Source organism: Rhinatrema bivittatum, chromosome 3 (assembly GCF_901001135.1).
Source record: "Rhinatrema bivittatum chromosome 3, aRhiBiv1.1, whole genome shotgun sequence".
Classification (NCBI taxonomy): Eukaryota; Metazoa; Chordata; class Amphibia; order Gymnophiona; family Rhinatrematidae; genus Rhinatrema; species Rhinatrema bivittatum.
In genome coordinates, this window is record NC_042617.1 from 3,588,823 (window position 1) to 3,610,550 (window position 21,728).

A 21,728-nucleotide genomic window follows, 5' to 3' on the forward strand; every position below is an offset into this window, starting at 1 on the left:
AGTTAGAAGGAGGAAGATCACGTCATTGAAACATCTCTCTCTGTAACAATGGTGCTTGGATGGGCTATCAGTCCTTTAGTGCAGAGTATCACCATTCCAGGTATTGACTCCCAGTTAGAAGGAGGAAGATCACGTCATTGAAACATCTCTCTCTGTAACAATGGTGCTTGGATGGGCTATCAGTCCTTTAGTGCAGAGTATCAGCACGCCAGGTATTGACTCCCAGTTAGAAGGAGGAAGATCACGTCATTGAAACATCTCTCTCTGTAACAAAGGTGCTTGGATGGGCTATCAGTCCTTTAGTGCAGAGTATCACGATCCCAGATACCAGTAGTTGCAAGAAGACCCCTCACTGTAACATTTGTCTGAATCACACTGCTGCTGGGAAGGTGGCAGGTGTTATGGGGCTTCTCTGTAAGGGAGAACAAGGATGGCATCTGGAGGAGGCCAGAAGTCTGGGTAAGCAGCATCTCAGAAGTAAACTCACAAGGCACAGTGCCCAGACGGTGCCTTCACCCAACGCTATGGCCATTCCCCATGGGTTGAACCTGCAGGTGCAGGCCGTGGCTGGGATTTGACAAACTATGGAGTACCTGAGGGCGCAAGCAGATCGAGGCATAGGCCGAGGCATGGACCAGGAATCTGGCGAGGATCTGAAGTCAGGCATTGAACAGGAATCAAGGGCCAGTAGGACAGCTTTTCCATAGACAAAGCCTCAGAAAAATTGTTTGGACTAGCCTTATATACAGCTTCCAGTTAGGGGGCACACCTGAAGCTGGCCCAGTTGGGAGCTTCCAAGGATATGGACCACTTTTGCCAGGTAGACTAAGTAATTACTACCAGAGTGTTTAAAGTTCCTGTGCATACTCAGATCAATCCAGACCAGTGGGTTGTGTATCCCTACCAGCAGATGGAGTCAGAGAACAAAAACTTTGCACATTGCTACATAAGAGAGAGTGCCACCTGCAGTCCCTCAGTATCTCTCTGACTCCAGCAGATGGTGGAGATGCAAACCTGCAGTCTAGGATTTAGTTTAAAAAAATGTGTAGTAAGTTTAGATTAGCTGAGCTGAGATTTTGCTCCCTGAGGAGTTAGGCACTGTTGCGGGCCATCCCTCCAGTGGAGCCGGGCGTCCGGGGGTTAGATACCCCTGACTGTGTTTTGCCCTCACCCTGCCGGAGGGCCTGATAACCAGAGGCTTCTGGTTCCCTCAGCCTCTGAAGCTGCTCCCGGTTTCCTCTGATCCTGCTGAGGTTGGCTAAAGTTTTTATTTAAAAAAAAAAAAAAAAGAAAAGTGATTTCATCAGAACTTAAGAAGTTCCTCAGGTAGGCCTCCGGTCTTAGTCAGGGCCCGGCCGGGACAGTGGGTACTGCGGCCTGAGGAGGAGACCCGGTCAGTGTCTGGGGCGTGAGGATCGGCAGCCCAAGGCTCCAGCAGGTGCGACATCAGACGTGATCACTTGCTGAAGGGAGGGGGCTCCCTCAACTCTTTTGGGGCGTGCGCTGGTTCTTTCTCTCGTCCTGCGGTGATGCTTTCGTGGCAGACAACTGCGGGCCACGGTGCCTTGGTCCACAGACGCTTTGATCCACCGGCGGGTGGCTCCTTTTCGGCGGGTGCCATTTTTGTCTGAGCTCTCCTGCAGTTTTCCGCATGACGCCGAAATCCAAGATGGCCACCTGCCGTGAATGTGGTGCGGCAGGGACCAGGTTAGATTCACACTCTCTCTGTGTTAACTGTGGGTTGGGAGATGAGGGCCCCTCAGGAAGGGGCTGCTCAGTTAGGCTAGGCCTCTGTTCGGCCGGGCCTCCTACCTCTGCCTCAGAAGTCGAGGATTCTGACCTCGTGGTTTGCGCGTCTCTGGATGAAGCTGTACAGCCTGCAGGGAAGGGGGGGGAGCAGCCTGTGGACTTCTTTCCTGAATTTGTGCTGCTTCTTCATCAGGCCTTTTTGGCCAATCAAAGATCCAGAATTAAAAGGACAGCCCCTGCAGCCCCTGGGTCTCCGTCAGGTGCAGGGTGACCCGGCCTCCAGCGGGGACGCTTTGGGAGCGCTGGAAGGTGGCCCCCCCAGACACACAAGGGAAGGTCCCGGGATCTGATCCCTCCCCAGACCTGGGAGATCCCAACATGGATGATCCAGCTTCGGATAGTGAGGGGTCAATCCGGTGCTCGATGATCTGCGAGGACCGACAACCGCCTTTCCCCTGCCCAAGAAGATCAGGAGGTTGGTGACAAGGGAGTGGGACTCTCCTGATTCCAGCTTGAAGGTGGGCCGAGCGATTGGCAAAAATGTACCCTCTCTCTCTGTAGACCTTGGACCTTCTGAAATGTGCCGCGGGTGGATGCGGCTGTTTCGGCAGTTACCAAGATGACAACAATCCCAGTGGCTGGGGTGGCTGCTTTGAAAGACTGGAGATTCAGCTGCAGCGTTTGAGGCCTCTGCGCTCAGCCTGTGCGCGGTGGTGTGTGCCAGCGCCTGTCTGGGTTGGATCCAGAAGGTGGCGGAGGCGGTAGCAGTGGGAGTGGCTTATGTGGCTGATGCTCTCTGTGATTTGGTTCGCACCTCTGCGCGTGGTATGGTTTCCTCTGCGCGTGGTATGGTTTCCTCTGCGCGTGGTATGGTTTCCTCTGCGGTGGTTACGGAACTGGTCGGCCGACTTGTCCTCTAGGGCGCTGCTCTGTAATCTCCCCTTCAAGGGAAAAGTCCTGTTTGGGGAGGATTTGGACCACTTGGTGAAGCTATTGGGGGAGACTAAGGGCATTAGGCTGCTGGAAGATAGGATAGCTCGTTTTAGGGTTTCTCGGCGTTTTCTTGTTGGTAAACTTGTTCCTCCCCCTGGGTCCAGGCAAGGATCTGCTCATCTGCAGTTCTTTCATGGAGGTCGTCGGACTCCCAGAGATGGGACAGGTCAGGGCTCAGGAGGCAGAAAGCCTCCCCAATGAGGCCAGGGGCCCCCACTCCCACGTAGAAGCTGTAGGAGGCAGATTATCCAGCTTCTACAAGGAGTGGGAGAAGATTACCTCAGACAGGTGGGTCTTGGGGATAGTCTGGCACGGTTACGCTCTAGAATTTTTGTTTCCAGTTCAGGACACCTTTGTAGAGTCTCGTGTGATTTCTTGTGGCAGATGAGAGGCCGTGTGGGTGACTCTCCAGAGGTTACTCGATCTCAGTGCCATTTGTTCAGTCCCTCCTGCAGAGCAGGGCCAGGGGCAGTACTCGGTGTACTTCGTGGTTCCCAAGATGGAAGGGTCCTTTTGTCCTATCCTCGACTTGCAGAAGGTGAACCCTTCCCTTCTGGCTCGTCCTCATACCGCTTCTGGAGAAGCTCATTGTGCTTATCGAAGCGTTACCAACCCAGCTGGTGTTGGTTACCAGGAGGCACCAGTTCAAGACCTCCCCTACTGATACGGTAGTGGTCACTGGTTCCTCTGAGGAGGAAGTTCTGCCAAGGCTATGGAGATGCAGAGGCGTATATAATTCTCCATTCAGGTCTATCAGTGCCTGCACCTCTCAACATAGACCAAGCACCTAGGGCCCCATCCCCTGTAGTATACAGTGAGTAAGAGGGTCCCTATGACCGTTGGGGGGGATGATCAGATAGAGTCCTCCTCAGAGGATTCGGATGGTCTCCTGTCAGACCCTTCTCCAGATGAGAGAAGGAAGTCTCTGCCTGAGGACTTAATCTTCACAGGTTTTGTGAGGGCGATGGTGGAGGCCATCCCATTCCAGCTTTTGATGGAAGAGGATGCCAGGCACAAAATGCTTGAGATCCTCCAGTTTGTAGAGCTTTTTAAGGAGATTGTGGCAGTCCTGGTACATGAGATCCTTAAAGAGTTGCTGCTGAGGATTTGGGAACACCCCTCATAGTGGCTTCCATTAATAAGAAGGCAGACGGGATTTACCTCATCCAGAAGACAGCCAGATTTGATAAGCATCAGCTGTCTCACTTGGTGGTTGAATCCACCCTCAAGATGGCCAAGTGCTCTCAGACCCATTCCTCGGCATCCCTGGGGAAGGATCATAGAGTGATGGATGCTCTTAGGAGGAAGGTGTTCCAAGGCGCCATGCTTATTGCCTGCATTGTTGCCTACCAGCTCTTCATGATCCAATACTCATGGGACATCTGGAAGCAGGTGCAGGAGGTGGCTAAGCAGCTGCCTCAGCAGCAAGATACCCTCATGTCACTGGTGCACAAGGGAAACACGAGGTCTGTGCAGCTATCAAGTTTTCGAGACAGCATCAAGGGTCTCTGCAGCAGAAATTGGCACCCACAGAATGGCATGGCTGCGGGCCTTGAATCTCTGACCAGAGGTACAGGAATGACTCACTGATGTGCCATATACTGGAGAGTACATATTCAGAGATAGGGTGAGGGATGCTGTGGCCCAAATCCTAAACTATCTCGAAACCTCTGGCAAGTCTCCGCCAGTACTCCGGACCAGTCCTCCTGCACCTAGTCAAAGTTATAGAAACTTTGACATATGTTTTCCACATCGGGCTCCATCTGATGATGTCACCCATATGTGAGGCTAATATCCTGTTGTCCTCGGAGAAAACCTGTTAAAGGTAAGCAACTCTGCTGTGTTCAAGATGTGGTTTTACCATTGAGCAATACAGAGATGATATGACATTTTCCTTTTTATTCACAATTCCCTTCCTAATAATCCCTAACATATGTTTTGTTTTCAATACCAAAGCATACTGAGCTGACCATTTCAATGTATTATTCACTATGATGCCTAGATCTTTTTCCTGAGTGGAACCTACTAATATAGAACCTAACATCGTGTAACTACAGCATGGATTATTTTTCCCTACATTCCACATTAAATTTCATCTGCCATTTGGATTCCCATGCTTCCAGTCTCACTAGGTCCACCTGCAGTTTATCACAATCTGCTTGTGATTTAACTTTGTGCTAAACTTTCAAAAGGGAAACTTTGATAAAATGAGAAAAATAGAAAAAAAACTGAAAGGAGCAGCTACAAAGGTAAAAAGTGTGCAATAGGTGTAGTCATTGTTAAAAAAAATACCATCCTAGAAGCACAGTCCAGATGTATTCCACACATTAAGAAAGTTGGAAGGAAGGCAAAACGATTACCGGCATGGTTAAAAAGATGAGGTGAAAGAAGCTATTTTAGCCAAAGATCTTCATTCAAAAATTGGAAGAAGGATCCAACAGAAGAAAACTTGATAATGCATAAACATTGGCAAGTTAAATGTAAGACATTGATAAGACAGGCTAAGAGAGAATTTGAAAAGAAGTTGGCCGTAGAGGCAAAAACTCATAGTAAAATCTTTTTGAAAAATATATGAAGCAGAAAGCCTGTGAGGGAGTCAGTTGGAATGTTAGATGATCGAGGGATTAAAGGGGGCACTTAGAGAAGATAAGGCCATTGTGGAAAGATTAAACGATGTCTTTGCTTCGGTATTTACTGAAGAGGATGTTGGGGAGGTACCCGTAATGGAGAAGGTTTTCACGGGTAATGATTCAGATGGACGGAACCAAATTACGGTGAACCTAGAAGATGTTGTAGGTCTGATTGACAAACTGAAGAGTAGTAATTCACCTGGACCGGATGGTATTCACCCCAGAGTTCTGAAGGAACTAAAAAATGAAATTTCAGACCTATTAGTAAAAATTTGTAACCTATCATTAAAATCATCCATTGTATGTGAAGACTAGAGGGTGGCTAATGTAACCCCAATATTTAAAAAGGGCTCCAGGGGTGATCGGGAAACTACAGACTGGATAGCCTGACTTCAGTGCCAGGAAAAATAGTGGAAAGTGTTCTAAATAATAAAATCACAGAACATATAGAAAGACATGGTTTAATGGAACAAAGTCAGCATGACTTTAACAAAGGCAAGTCTTGCCTCACAAATCTGCTTCACTTTTTTGAAGGAGTTAATAAACATGTAGATAAAGGTGAACCGGAAGATGGAGTGTATTTGGATTTTCAGAAGGTGTTTGACAAAGTTCCTCATGGGAGGCTTCTAGGAAAAGTAAAAAGTCATGAGATAGGTGGCGATGTCTTTTTGTGGATTACAAACTGGCTAAAAGACAGAAAACAGAGAGTAGGATTAAATGGACAATTTTCTCAGTGGAAGTGAGTGGGCAGTGGAGTGCCTCAGGGATCTGTATTGGGACCCATACTTTTCAATAAATTTATAAACGATCTGGAAAGAAATACGACGAGTGAGGCAATCAAATTTTCAGATGATACAAAATTGTTCAGAGTAGTTAAATCACAAGCAGATTGTGATAAATTGCAGGAAGACCTTGTGAGACTGGAAAATTGGGCATCCAAATGGCAGATGAAATTTAATGTGGATAAGTGCAAGGTGATGCATATAGGGAAAAATAACCCATGCTATAATTACACAATGTTGGGTTCCATATTAGGTGCTACAACCCAAGAAAGAGATCTAGGTGTCATAGTGGATAATACATTGAAATCGTCAGTTCAGTGTGCTGCGGCAGTCAAAAAAGCAAACAGAATGTTGGGAATTATTAGAAAGGGAATGGTGAATAAAACGGAAAATGTCATAATGCCTCTGTATCGCTCCATGGTGAGACCACACCTTGAATACTGTGTACAATTCTGGTCGCCGCATCTCAAAAAAGATATAATTGCGATGGAGAAGGTACAGAGAAGGGCGACCAAAATGATAAAGGGAATGGAACAGCTCCCCTATGAGGAAAGACTAAAGAGGTTAGGACTTTTCAGCTTGGAGAAGAGACGACTGAGGGGGGATATGATAGAGGTGTTTAAGATCATGAGAGGTCTAGAACGGGTAGATGTGAATCGGCTATTTACTCTTTCGGATAATAGAAGGACTAGGGGGCACTCCATGAAGTTAGCATGTGGCACATTTAAAACTAACAGTCGGATAATGATAGCAGTGTCAGCCATGCGATTATATGTAACCTGCTAATAATCGAAGCGGGCAACACGGGGATGCAATGCCTGCCCCCCCTCACCAGGCCAGATCAACATATGACGAGTGTAAGAGGTGGCAACTCTGGTGCTAGTCACCCTCCACAGCGGCCGAAAGGAGGTGCCATCCGCTAACGGATGTACTACACCTCCAACGAAGACAAGGGCGCCCATACACATCAGATTCAAACCCAAGCAATTCCGTTGAGGGTGGTAATCACAAACTCGCGCCCATCATGCTAAGCACACAACTTCAACCTCATACATCCTCCAGACCCATCAGAAGCGCCTACAAAGGCACACTTTATGCCCCATCTGCAAAAACACTACTAAGGAAAGGAGCACTATCTTCAGCAGGCCCCCACGAATGGAACGCGCTCCCCCCAGATCCAAGACTTGAACCTAGTCATCAGGAGTTAAAAAAAAAACGAAAAACCTGGCTCTTCCGCCAAGCCTTTCCAGACACTTAAAGCTGCCTAGATGCTCGCATTCTCGCGTAATATACATTCAGTAATCAATCACATCAACCCGTCCCCTTGTTCCCTATTAAGATAATATGCTTTATTGTATATACTGCGCTTATTACTTTATCGTATTTAATTTATACTTTATTGTATATACTGTGCATTATTGTATTACTTTTACTTTACTTTTATTTATTTTATTTTTATTTTAGTTTATTTTTCAAAACTATGATACCAATTGTTATTTGTCACTATAATATGATATTGAGTTCAAAAGTTTTTCCTTTTCTTGTAACTATTTCTATGCCATGTTCAATTTGTACGTTGTTTTATAGTTATATGTAAAGCCCCTCCCTTTTGGGCATCTCACTGTTTTATGTAAACCGGAGTGATTTGTATCTGATACAAGAACCTCGGTATATAAAAATAAATAAATAAATAAATAATCATGGCCCACACGGGTGGCCAGAGGACAATCCCCTATACAGACGAAGGAGGAGGATCGACTCTGCAGATGGCCGCCAAGAAGCGGGACTCGTCTGGCAGTAGACAGGAACCCAGGTCTCACCTCTGAATAGCCACAGCCTGTGCAGGGATTCCACAGTAGACTGATGCAGTGACACCTTACTCCTGAGAATGGGAATCTAGCATCGCAGTGGCAGGTTACCTCGTCAGGCGGGGACCACCCTAGTACACCTTGGTCACCAAAAGCAATAGGAAATCCAGGCTCTTCAGTCCGCCCACACGGGCTTTGCCTAGTACAAGATGCTTCCCTCTTCCCAGAGACAAAGAGACTACCGTATAATTTCCTTGTATCCCACATACAACAAGGACCACTCAGAGACGAAGCTCGAATGGGATCAGTATCACACTGAGGACATCGATGATCCATGGAGACCGTGGGACACTTGCCTGGTTTGTCCACCCATTGGGAAGCTAATACACATGGACATACACGAGACCTGCTGTTAGGAAAGGTGATCCTTCTTCCACCCGATGCACCCCAGCTAACATCCAACATTGGGGAGTTTGAAGGACACATCAACATACCTGAACCTACTGATCCGGAAGCACAGGGTAGGGGGGTCTTCCAGTAAGTACCCTGCCTGGAAGGACTACCATGATAATTGCGCCAAGCACGTAAGGTGGAGTAGAGAACCCGGATCGAACCTTCTCTGCTACCCAGGACCCGTGTAGAAGATTTTCTCTCCCATGCTGAGCAAGAAGGGCAATGGCATTGGATAGGGCGCGTCAGCGCCATTGCAGCCTATCATCTCCTCAGGACGACTCCCTGGTGTCATACCAAGCATTGAACTCCAGGTTACCGAAGGATCCTCCGGCTATGCCAGCAGTCAAGGAGAGTGGTCCCGTGAAACTTTAGCCTGAGCCTGACTCAACCCAGGTTTCTGCTCTATGCATCGTTGGACAGCTGTCACTAGGGACATCGTGCCGGGGGGAAGTCCGCCCAGGTTGCCCTCAGTTCAGGAAGGAGGATCAGTGAACAGTGGGCGCTTATCCACTGCTTCATTGTACCTTGAATCTTGCTGTGACAGGGCAGTGCTATGAACGAGTCCTCACCCTTCCTGGGGTTTTCTTGCTCTCTGTCTTACTCAGGCGATAACTGTGCCAACTGTCTCCCGGAGCCGCTTAAGGCAGACGTGAAGGCGACTTTACACGTTGGATCCCAAATCTGCCCAACCTACTGTGACTGCTGCGTACACTCGGAGTCTCGCACTCCCAACTGGGGCGTACTTCAAGATGAAATGCTCGGGTTCCGGGTCCTAGTGCATCCTGTCTTGCTCCAGCAAACATAAAGCATTCTGATGCTGCGCTGAAGCCACCAAGACTGAGCAATTGCGGCATCCATCGCACTATGAGGGATGCACGTGTCAACATTTGCAAGCCACCACGCAATCATTGTTGCATGCCTTGCACATCACACCTCTGCTGATCAGCAGGTGGCCGCGGAGGGTAGAGAGGATCGACCCATCCTCTGGCAGGTTGATCGCTTCATTGGAAACTGGAAGAGGCGGTACACTGCCCCCAGAGGGCACCAACGCTCCAACCTTCCAGCTTGGGACTCCCCAATGTCATGGCTAATTAAGCCTGCTTATCTGCGGAAAAGAGCAAGTTTACTTACCATAAACGGTGTTTTCCTTGGATAGCAGGATGAATTAGCCATGTAATTCCTGCCTGCCTCCCCGGACAGTTTCCTATCAGACTCTGTCCAGAGCTTGGATAACAGACTGAGGCAGGATGGGAGTCACATGGGAGATGCTCCCACATGGGCACATAGAGCACAGCTCTGTGTGCTTTGGGAAAGCTCTGCCACCTAGAGGACCGGAGGACGTTCCCCAAAGTCATGGCTAATTCATCCTGCTATCCACGGAAAACACTGTTTACGGTAAGCAAACTTGCTCTTCTGCACCTCTGAATATACCCAGCTATCTAAATGTTAGCCAGATAAGTTTATCTGAATTTCAAAGTTAGCCAGGTAACTTATCTGACTAACTTGACTCTTACCTGATACACCCATTCACTGCCCCTCAGTTATCCGGCTAAAAACTTAGTCAGTAATGTCACTTATCTGGCTTCATGGCACCCACTGACTGTAATTGGATATTCAGCAATGCCACATAGCTGGATAAATATGACTTATCCAACTGTTTTTTGTTTTTTTTTTAATATCAGGTTCACTGTTTCTAAAATCTTGAACAGATGCACTTAAAAACCAGAATATCCAAGTAAGAAGACTGACAGGCTGATACAGTACAGTGCAAATGCAAATGCATGTTAATGGCCCTATTAGTTATTCCCGCGGGATGCAGTAAGTAAAATGTGCAGCCAAGCCAACACCGGGAAAGTGCACAGAAAAGCAGTAAAAACTGCTTTTCTGTATACCCTCCGACTTAATTTCATGGCGATGTTAAGGCGGAGGTCCCGAAAGTTAAAAATAATTTTAAAAAAATTTTAAATCGGCCCGCAACTCGCAGGTTGAAAACTGGACGCTCAATTTTTCCGGCGTCCAGTTTCCGAGCCCGTGGCTGTCAGCGGGTTTGAGAACCGACACGGGCAAAATTGAGCGTCGGCTGTCAAACCCGCTGACAGCCGCCGCTCCTGTCCAAAAAGAGGCGCTAGGGACGTGATAGTGTCCGTGGTGCCTCTTTTTATCCTGGGCCCTTATTTGCATGCGAGCCGATACTAAATTGTGCGCACAGGAGAAGTGGCCTGGGCGAGTGCCTGCTCTCCCGCGACTTTTACTGTATTGGCCCGTGAGATAGAGGCTTAGAATCACCGTAAATAAATCATTAGCTGTCATTAAAAGCAATACTAGGAGAGGGGTTTATTTATTTAAAACATTTATAACCCTCACTTCATCCACAACTCAAGATGTTGTACAGTGAGAACAACCATAAAACTAAAAACCCAAAGACAGTGACAAAAGAAATGAGGACCCTGCTTCTAGACTATCCAGATGATTCTACAGGAAACCTACAGGACTTAAAGCTCACATTTCCTCCAGTCCACCCATAAAAAGGCCAAGTCAGAAATCAAAATTACAGCTGGTCTCTCTGCAAGTAGTTAAATCGTAGCTGTTCTGGTAATGTATTCCAAAAAGCTGGACCTACAACTGAGAATCCCTCTCTCTGCTTTCAGCGAGACGCACCAAACACAATGATGGAGCATCCAGCAGACCTCCCGAGCGGACTTCAGTATGCGCGTAGGGTTGTAAATCCTCAACATGGGGCCTTCAGAACGTGTTCTTACTTAAACGGTTATTTCATATTTAAATCTACCCTCAATTGGTAGCCAATGCAGGTCATGCAATGTAGGTGTTCTATGTTACCAATTTCTGTTCCTAAAGCTGAGGCTCCTTTTGTCCTTCTGGAACAAAGACCAGAAGGAGTCATGATGCTGTTACTTTGAACCTTCTGATGATCATCTCAGTGACTGATTTAATCTTGGCTTGTGTTTCAGATGCCAGCAGCCTCAGCCCTCTGTGTTGGCTCCTCACTGAGTACCTGGAGAATTTGGAGCTGCCACGCTGCACCAAGTGCCAAGCCGCAATCTTTAACTCTCGTGTACGAAGACTCAGCCACCTCCTGGTGCACGTGGACACAAGCAGACCCGAGACCAAGGAGCTGAAGCCACCAACAAAATCCAGTAAAGAAATTCCTAGCCTCCCTCTAAGAACCTGTGGCCCGATGATTATAGGCTCTTCCACTCCCTCTGGGAGCCTATGGCCCCACAATTTTATGCTCCTCCTCTCCCCAAGGGAGCCTGTGGCCCTGCGATCGTATGATTTTCCCTCTCCCTCTATGTGCTTCTGGTCCCATGATTGTATGTTCCTCCCTTCCTTCTGTACGCATATGGGCTTGTGATTGTATGTGCCTCCTCTCCCCTTGGGAACCTGTGGCCCTGCAATTAAATGTTCCTCCCTTCCCTCTGTATGTGGCCTCATGATCGTATGCTTCTCCCTTCCTTCTATGAACCTGTTGCTCTTTGATCATATGCATCACCCCTTCTTCCGGAGCCTGTGGCCTTGTGATTGTATGCTCCACCCCTCCCTGTGCGAGCCCGTGGATTTATTTATTAGCATTTATTAATCGTTTTCCAGATAAAATATCACCCAAAGCGATGTACAAAAAATCCATTCTAAAATATTAAATCAATAAAATACAAAATTAAAATAAAATAAAAACATACAACAAAATTCACAGCATAAACCTCTCACCACCCTTTAGGTGTACAGGTCAAGAACCACCTATTACCAAACCTGAATCAGATGTTAATTATATATTGACAAATATTAATTGCTGACATAGGCCAAGTTTTGTGATTGTTTGCTCCTCCCCTCCCTCTAGGAGCCTGTGGTCTTGCGATCATATGATCCATCCCCTTCAATATGAGTCTGTGGCCTTGTGATTATATGTTTCTCTTCTCCCTCTGTGAGTCTGTGGCCATGTAAGCATATGCTCCTCCCCTCCCTCTAGGTGCCTGTGATCCTGCAATCATATGCTCCTCCCCTCCTTGTGTGAGCCCATGGCCTTGCGATCATATTCACCTCCCCTCTCTGTGTGAGCCTGTGGTCTTCTGATTGAATGCTCCTCCCCTCCCTGTGTGAGTCTGGGGTCTTCCAATTATATGCTCCTCCCCTCCCTCTGGGTGCCTGTAGTCTTGTGATCATATGCTCCTCCCCTCCCTGTATGAGTCTGTGTTTGCATGCTCCATCCCTCTCTGTGTGAGGTTGTTGTGGGCCTACCCACGAGCCATGGGCAGTCCCCCCACCTACCTTCTAGCCTGAACGTGGCCAGCTAGGCCGCTGCTGATGCCGTCCCGCGGCAGGCCTAGCTGCGTTTCTCCTGGCTCCCCCTGCGGTCCTAGAGCTGCCGTCGGGAGCCTTCCTCAGCAGCTGCCGCTGCCGGGGTGCTCCGTCTAAGTGGCATGGAAGCCACCTCTGCTGCTGCCTGCATCCATCTCCCGCTTCGTGGCAGGGAGCCGCTCCATCTTGGGCCTCCCACGTGGCGGGATGCCGCCGATGCACCTTTGCTTCTTCTTGCCTTACCATAGGCGTGGGCGCGGGCCTCTCCCCAGTATTTAAAGGGCCAGCAGTGGGAAAAGCCCTGCGGCCCTCATCAGTGATATCATTGATCTTGTTCCTGTTCCAGCTCTATAAAAGGGCCTTGCTGCCATTCATCAGGGCCTTCGGATCGGGTTTGCACAGTGTCTGTGATCTTTCTTCCGTTTCAGGCCTTCCGTGGTCTCCTGTGCCTTGATGGATCTTCTTTCCATGTTCTTCGTGTTCCTGCACCTCGTCTCCTTGATGTTCCTGGTCTTGTCCCTCATTGGAGCTCCCTCGTCACCTGTCTTCTGTTCCTGATGTTCCAGATGTTCCGTGTCCAGATGTCCTGATGTTTCAAGTCCTGAGGTGCCATGTTCCATGTTCCTGATGTCCGATGTTCCTGTCTTTACTTCATCCATCTCATCTTCAGCTCATCGTCCAGTTCCCAGGTCCCTCGTCTGTCCACCTTTCCTGGCGTGCCATGTCATGGTCCGTGACCAGCCCCGGAGAGGCCGTGTAGGGCGCCTCTTGGTACAAGGCCTTCTTCTCGTCTGCAGTGCAAGCCTCTGGGAAACTTCTGTTTTTAAAGCCTTGTTCCTGAGTATCTTGTTCCCGGTCTACGGAGTTCCCTTGGGTCTGCATCTGTCCATGCCTAAAACTCTGCCAGAACCTGCTCTTCTCCAGCGTGGTCCGCGACCAGCCACAGGCCAGCTGTGTAGGGTGCGCCCCGGTGTAGGCCTCTATTGAATCTTCACTATGTTCCAGTCTCAAGTTCCATGTCTTCGCCTGGAGTCTGCTTCGTGTTTAGCGTGGTCCGTGACCAACCATGGGTGGCTGTGTAGGTCGTGCTGCGATGCAGTTCTCACCCAGTACTTCGCCTGCCTCTTGAATCCTTGCCTGAAACTTCCAAGCAACTTGGATCCTTGTCTGAGTCTTCTGAATCTCTTGAATTCTTGTATGAGTCTCCTGACTATCCAAGTCTTTGTCTGAGTTTCCTGAGTATCCAAGTCTTCGTCCGAGTCTTCATGTTCCTGCCCTCAGCCTCCGTCTGGCCTCACACACTCGTCGTTCCCTAGCGACGAGTCCAGAAGGGCTATCGAGTGGCCGGAGGGCTACTCTTGAGATCAGCATTGTGTTCCTGGATCTCATTGGTGCGTGTAGGTTCAGTGGAGGGCTGAGCCTGCCTAGTTCCTGTTCCGGATAATCCTTGCCTTGTTTTCACTCCTGCTCCACCCGTGCTCGTACCAGCTCACCTCCCGCGGTGTGTCTTGGGGCTCCTCCCTGAGCCGTGCCGTGGCCCAAGGGCTCAAACCTTTCCTTAGATGGGACCGCACCTCCGCGCTCCTAACCGGGCCTGAGGGCGCACTCTGTAACAGTGGTCTTCTGATTGTGTGCTCTTCCCCTCCCTGTGGGTGCCTGTAGTCTTCTGATTGTATGCTCCATCCCTCTCTGTGTGAGCCTGTGGTTTTCCGTTTATATGCTCTATCCCTCTCTGTGTGAGCCTGTGGTCTTCTGATTGTATGCTCCATCCCTCTCTGTGTGAGCCTGTGGTCTTCTGATTGTATGCTCCTTCCCTCTCTGTATGAGCCTTCTGATTGTATGCTCCTTCCCTCTCTGTGTGGGCCTGTGGTCCTCTAATTGTATGCTCCATCCCTCTCTGTGTGAGCCTGTGGTCTTCTAATTGTATGCTCCATCCCTCTCTGTGTGATACTGTGGTCTTCTGATTGTATGCTCCATCCCTCTCTGTGTGATACTGTGGTCTTCTGGTTGTATGCTCCATCTCTCTCTGTGTGAGCCTGTGGTCTTCTGATTGTATGCTCCATCCCTCTCTGTGTGAGCCTGTGGTTTTCCGTTTATATGCTCTATCCCTCTCTGTGTGAGCCTGTGGTCTTCTGATTGTATGCTCCATCCCTCTCTGTGTGAACCTGTGGTCTTCTGATTGTATGCTCCATCCCTCTCTGTGTGATCCTGTGGTCTTCTGATTGTATGCTCCTTTCCTCTCTGTGTGAGCCGATGGTCTTCTAATTGTATGCTTCTTCCCTCTCTGTGTGATCCTGTGGTCTTCTGATTGTATGCTCCTTTCCTCTCTGTGTGAGCCTGTGGTCTTCTGATTGTATGCTCCATCCCTCTCTCTGTGAGCCTGTGGTCTTCTCATTGTATGCTTCTTCCCTCTCTGTGTGAGCCTGTGGTCTTCTGATTGTATGATCCATCCCTCTCTGTGTGATCCTGTGGTCTTCTGATTGTATGATCCATCCCTCTCTGTGTGAGCCTGTGGTTTTCTGATTGTATGCTCCATCCCTCTCTGTGTGAGCCTGTGGTCTTCTGATTGTATGCTCCTTTCCTCTCTGTGTGATCCTGTGGTCTTCTGATTGTATGCTCCATCCCTCTCTGTGTGAGCCTGTGGTCTTCTGATTGTATGATCCATCCCTCTCTGTGTGAGCCTGTGGTCTTCTGATCGTATGCTTCTTCCCTCTCTGTGTGAGCCTGTGGTTTTCTGATTGTATGCTCCGTCCCTCTCTGTGTGAGCCTGTGGTCTTCTGATTGTATGATCCATCCCTCTCTGTGTGATCCTGTGGTCTTCTGATTGTATGCTTCTTCCCTCCCTGTGTGAGCCTGTGGTCTTCTGATTGTATGCTCCGTCCCTCTCTGTGTGATCCTGTGGTCTTCTGATTGTATGCTCCATCCCTCTCTATGTGAGCCTGTGGTCTTCTGATTGTATGCTCCATCCCTCTCTGTGTGATCCTGTGGTCTTCTGATTGTATGCTTCTTCCCTCTCTGTGTGAGCCTGTGGTTTTCTGATTGTATGCTCCGTCCCTCTCTGTGTGAGCCTGTGGTCTTCTGATTGTATGATCCATCCCTCTCTGTGTGAGCCTGTGGTCTTCTGATTGTATGCTTCTTCCCTCCCTGTGTGAGCCTGTGGTTTTCTGATTGTATGCTCCGTCCCTCTCTGTGTGAGCCTGTGGTCTTCTGATTGTATGCTCCTTCCCTCTCTGTGTGAGCCTGTGGTCTTCTGATTGTATGCTCCTTCCCTCTCTGTGTGAGCCTGTGGTCTTCTGATTGTATGCTCCATTCCTCTCTGTGTGAGCCTGTGGTCTTCTGATTGTATGATCCATCCCTCTCTGTGTGATCCTGTGGTCTTCTGATTGTATGCTCCTTTCCTCTCTGTGTGAGCCTGTGGTCTTCTGATTGTATGCTCCTTTCCTCTTTGTGTGATCCTGTGGTCTTCTGATTGTATGCTCCATCCCTCTCTGTGTGAGCCTGTGGTCTTCTGATTGTATGCTCCATCCCTCTCTATGTGAGCCTGTGGTCTTCTGATTGTATGCTCCATCCCTCTCTGTGTGATCCTGTGGTCTTCTGATTGTATGCTTCTTCCCTCTCTGTGTGAGCCTGTGGTTTTCTGATTGTATGCTCCGTCCCTCTCTGTGTGAGCCTGTGGTCTTCTGATTGTATGATCCATCCCTCTCTGTGTGAGCCTGTGGTCTTCTGATTGTATGCTTCTTCCCTCCCTGTGTGAGCCTGTGGTTTTCTGATTGTATGCTCCGTCCCTCTCTGTGTGAGCCTGTGGTCTTCTGATTGTATGCTCCTTCCCTCTCTGTGTGAGCCTGTGGTCTTCTGATTGTATGCTCCATTCCTCTCTGTGTGAGCCTGTGGTCTTCTGATTGTATGCTCCTTCCCTCTCTGTGTGAGCCTGTGGTCTTCTGATTGTATGCTCCTTCCCTCTCTGTGTGAGCTTGTGGTCTTCTGATTGTATGCTCCATTCCTCTCTGTGTGAGCCTGTGGTCTTCTGAATGTATACTCCTTTCCTCTCTGTGTGAGCCTGTGGTCTTCTGATTGTATGCTCCATCCCTCTCTGTGTGAGCCTGTGGTCTTCTCATTGTATGCTTCTTCCCTCTCTGTGTGAGCCTGTGGTCTTCTGATTGTATGATCCATCCCTCTCTGTGTGAGCCTGTGGTCTTCTGATTGTATGCTCCTTTCCTCTCTGTGTGAGCCTGTGGTTTTCTGATTGTATGCTCCTTTCCTCTCTGTGTGAGCCTGTGGTCTTCTGATTGTATGATCCATTCCTCTCTGTGTGAGCCTGTGGTCTTCTGATTGTATGCTCCATCCCTCTCTGTGTGATCCTGTGGTCTTCTGATTGTATGCTCCATCCCTCTCTGTGTGAGCCTGTGGTCTTCTGATTGTATGCTCCTTTCCTCTCTGTGTGAGCCTGTGGTTTTCTAATTGTATGCTTCTTCCCTCTCTGTGTGAGCCTGTGGTCTTCTGATTGTATGATCCATCCCTCTCTGTGTGAGCCTGTGGTCTTCTGAATGTATGCTCCTTTCCTCTCTGTGTGAGCCTGTGGTCTTCTGATTGTATGCTCCTTTCCTCTCTGTGTGAGCCTGTGGTCTTCTGATTGTATGTTCCTCTCCCCTTGGGGATCAATGTGACCTGGTGATCGCATGCTCCTCTCTTCTCCTTGGGACCCTGTGGCCACACAGATGTATATTCCTCCCCACTCTCTGGGAGCCAGTAGCCTTACAATCGCTGACTTTTCTCTTTCTGGGAGCTCCAAGATCGGTTGGAGATGTTTCAAGCTTTCTGCTTTTTACCTTATACAGATGGCAAGAACGAGAAGGAGAAGGTGATTGTTGCTGCGTCTGTGAAAGAGCAGGGGAGCAAGTTAAGCAGCATGACTGGGATCACGCGCTGCTGGCAGGATGTGGTACAGCAGCAGGTAAAGCAGGAGTCAGCACTTCCTCAGTGCTACAAGGAGTCCTTCAGCTAGCCATTAGGTGCAAACTCAAACCTCCGCTTTCTATTATTTTGGCCCCAAAAGCAACTCCGGTCCATCTGCTGTAAGTTTGTGCAGGGGTTTATCTGGCTTTTAGAAAACCTTCTCAGACTTGACTGTTTAATTTGACCTTTTAACTTGCAGTCTGGAAATTTCTATTTCGGGGTAGCCTGTTCCTTTATGATAAGAATGGTAGTTCCTGTTCATACCCCAGATCAGTCAGACGCCTGGAACTTTCTTCCCCACCACAGATGGAGACAGAAGGAAAGCCTTACTGAGACTGTACTACTTATGTCAGTGCCGCCTGCAGTCCTTCAGTATTTCTCTGTCACCAGCAAATAGTAGAGGTGCAAAAGATTACTCCCGGGGTGCTAGGTACTGTTTCATGAGGGTCAAGCAGGGAGTCGGGGGATCGTTTTGCTTCATACCCATGCTGTGAGAGGAGGTATGATTGCCAGTGGTGCTGACTTCCTCATTCTCGGGCCTCCTCTTCCTCCCTGAACTCTGTTTCTTGGACTCCCAAAGAAGACTCCGATAAGGGAAGTATCTCATTTTCTTTTTGTCATGTGGAATTTTTCTCTCTTTTAAAAGGAGTTTAAAAAAAAGAAAAATCATTAGCTCGACCAATTGTACAGGCTTGGTATCAGTGGTCCCCTAGTGCTGTGATATGGTTGGCGTTGCCTAGCGGATGAGCCCCCTAGGCCACACCAACAGCTGGCAGACGCTCCCTACAATGGGACAGGCTGGAGCTTCGCCTGTACCAGCTGCCTTCCCTGCAGGTGGGTCCCAGGGGTGACCAGGAGAACGAGAGTCCAAAGCCAGGTGAAGGTCAGGGCAGGTAGCAGAGAACAGAAACCAGGCCAGCGGTAGGGCCAGGGGGGGGTAAAGAAGCATGGTCCGGTCCAAGGCAAGAGATCAGTACCAGGCGGCAGTGAAAGAATGGTCAAACGTACAAGCAGAGGTCAGAATCTGGGACGTCAAGCCAAGGACAACAACTAAGGCGTGGCTGGGTGAGTGGACAAGGACGGAGCAAGGCAAGCTGGATAGAAACTCAGGAAACAGGCAGGGACACAAAAACAAGATTGGAACACAGGAACAATTGCAATATGCACTGAAGACCAGATGCTCATCAGGAGATCTGTTGCTGAGGTCTCCTGATATGCCTCTGGTCTTCAGTGCCTCCTCTGCTCCTTGGAAGGAGCCTTTAGTAGGGGAGAGGCACTGACGACATCCAAGGGTGCTGTGGCTGAGTTCCTGCTGCGGGATCTTTTAAGAGTCGGGCCATCGGGTGTGCATGTGCCTAAGAGGAGTCAGGAAGAACAGCAGCTGGTGGCGTCTCATGCTGCGCTGAGGAGCATTTGTGGAGGGAGTCTGCGTGCCGATCATGAGACAGGTCCGGTAGCATCGGCGATGAGTGAGGCGGCTCGTGGGACCATCCTGCGAGCCACCAAACGTAACACCAATGAAGTTGCCAAGGGAGTAAATTTACAGGAGAGGAACCCTTCTGGCAGTCTTGCCCATGATGTGGGCTCCGGGCTCTGGAAAGAGGGAGAAAGATGACCTGAGGCAGGTTTATGTTCGGCTCTGAAGAGCCACATGGCTGCTCCCGTGAAGCATGTACATGTTCCTGTACATACTCAGATGAATCCAGACCAGTGGGTTTTGCATTCCTACCAGCAGATGGAGTCAGAGAACAAAACCTTTGGACATTGCTACATAAGAGAGAGTTCCACCTGCAGTCCCTCAGTATCTCTCTGACTCCAGCAGATGGTGGAGATGCAAACCTGCAGTCTAGGGTTTAGTTAAAAATAAAAAGTTTAGAAAGTGTTAGGTAGGTTAGCATGACTTTGCTCCCTGAGGTGTTATGCACCGGCACATGCCATCCCTCAGGTGAAGCCGGGCACCCGGGGGGTTGGATACCCCTGGTTGTGTTTCACCCGTATCCTACTGGAGGGCCTGACATCCAGAGGCTTCTGGCTCCCTTGGCCTCCGAAGCTGTTCCCGGATTTCCTCTGGTCCTGAGGTTTGGGTAATTTTAAAATTAAAAAAAAAAAGAGAGAATTTTGGTAAGTGCTTCTCAAGTTCTTCAGGTAGGCTTCGAAGTCAGGCGGGACCCGGCTGGGACAGTGGTTACTGTGGCCTTTCGTGGAGGCAGGGCAGCGTCTGTTGTGAGGGGGTCGGCTGCCCAGGGCTTTGGGTGGGTCCGATGACAGACGCGATTTCTAGTCCTGGGGAGGGAGTTTTCTTGTTCCCTTCAGGGCGCGTGTGCTCTTTGCGTCCCACAGTGCGAGAGACGCAGTCGGGGCCAGTAATGACGAGGCACAGGCACTTTGTGCGGCCGTCCATATCCCGAGGAAGGCTGCCTAGATGAGGGCTGCTCGAGGGAATTCTTGACCTTGTTGGATGCACATTCCCTCCGTTAGACTTAGCCTCCGGTCGGTGGGGATGGTGGCTGTTTCTGCAGGAACGGAGACCTCTGAGTTGCAGGGAGAGGGATTTCTCCCCCCTGTCCTCGGTGGAGCTTGGCTGGGCTGCTGAGGAGGAAGTTTTACAATGCAATACCCCTCGGGGGGGAGGGTGCGGAGGAAGAGCCTGCAGGCTTCTCCCCAGAATTTGTGCTACTCCTTCATCAGGCTTTTTTAGCCAATGAGAGGGTCGGGGTGAAAAGGGCCGCGGAGTGCTCGGTGGACCCGGCAGGTGGGGGCTCTAAGCAGGCTTCTCAAGGTCCTCCTGACCTCCTTCCGCGCCTGGGCCTCCGCCCAGCGCTGCGGGACTCGACCTTTGGCGAAGACACACAGGGTGCAGCATTTAGACCCTCCAGACCCTCAGGGGATGGACCCAGATTCTGATACCTCCCCCGATTTGGGAAATGGCTCCAAAGATGACCCGACCTTGGATGAGTTCCCCATCCCGGAGGGGGATGACCCTTGAGTCGTTCTTCTGTTCAAGCTGAAGGAGCTGCGTCCCTTACTTCCCCAAGTTCTGGAAGAGTTGGGGGTTAAGATCTTCCAAGAAGAAGAAGAAGATTCAGATAGTGAGCAGGTCAATCCGGTGCTTGATGGTCTGTGAGGGCTGACATCTGCCTTTCCACTGTCCAAGAAGATAAGGAAGTTGGTAGTCCGGGAGTGGGATGCCCCGGATGCCGGCTTGAAGATGGGCAGAGCAATGGCTAAACTGTATCCCCTGGCACAGGAGACTTTCGACCTCCTGAAAGTGCCACCTGTGGATGCGGCTGTGTCAGCAGTCACTAGGAAGATGACCATCCCAGTGGCTGGGGCGGCTGCATTGAAGGACATGCAGGATCGCAAACTGGAAATTCAGCTGAAACTGAATTTAAGCCTGATACTTCATTTTCAATACCCATCCAACGTAGATCTCTGCTTCAACAGCAGTGAAAATGAAGAAAAGAGGATTTATATTCATACAACAATCAACAAGGACTGAATTGCACAGTCTAGGTAAACAAGCATGGGAGTAGCTTGCTTATTGCGGCAGTTACTACCCCTAACAAATTAGGCCTGATACTTCACTTTGAATGCATATCCATCGCAGCTCACTGCTTTGGCAGGGGGGAATGAAGAAATAGGATTTACATCCAGACAACAACTAACAAGACATTGATCTGAGCAATATGAGTATACAAACATCGGGGTAACTTGCTTGATTCAACGGTTACTACCCCCAAACATTAAGCCTTATACTTCACTTTGCAGCTCCAACACTGTTCTCTGCATCAATGGCAGGGGTGGAAAGAAATTAAAATCAAAAAGTTACCAATAAGGGCCCTGAACTCAGCAGTTGGAGTAACAGATAAGTATGAGAAAATAAGTGTGAAAGCTTGCTGGGCAGACTGGATGGGCCTAATGGTCTTCTTCTGCCGTCATTTCTATGTTTCTAAGTTGGGTTATTTGAGGTCTCGGCCCTAGGTCTGCGTGCCAGTATGATGTCGCAGGCCTGCCAGTGTTGGGTCCAGAAAGCTGAGGAGGATGCT

The 21,728-nt window shown here is 49.3% G+C and overlaps 1 protein-coding gene across 1 annotated transcript in view; it reads left to right on the forward strand.

Moving 5' to 3' along the window:
• LOC115086658 (cullin-9-like) overlaps positions 1 to 21,728 on the forward strand; it is a 582,584-nt gene that overhangs the window by 314,277 nt on the left and 246,579 nt on the right. The window contains exons 21-22 of the mRNA XM_029592817.1: positions 11,385 to 11,570; positions 17,565 to 17,680. Of these exons, the coding sequence (XP_029448677.1) occupies positions 11,385 to 11,570; positions 17,565 to 17,680 (302 nt within the window). The remainder of the gene's footprint in view (positions 1 to 11,384; positions 11,571 to 17,564; positions 17,681 to 21,728) is intronic.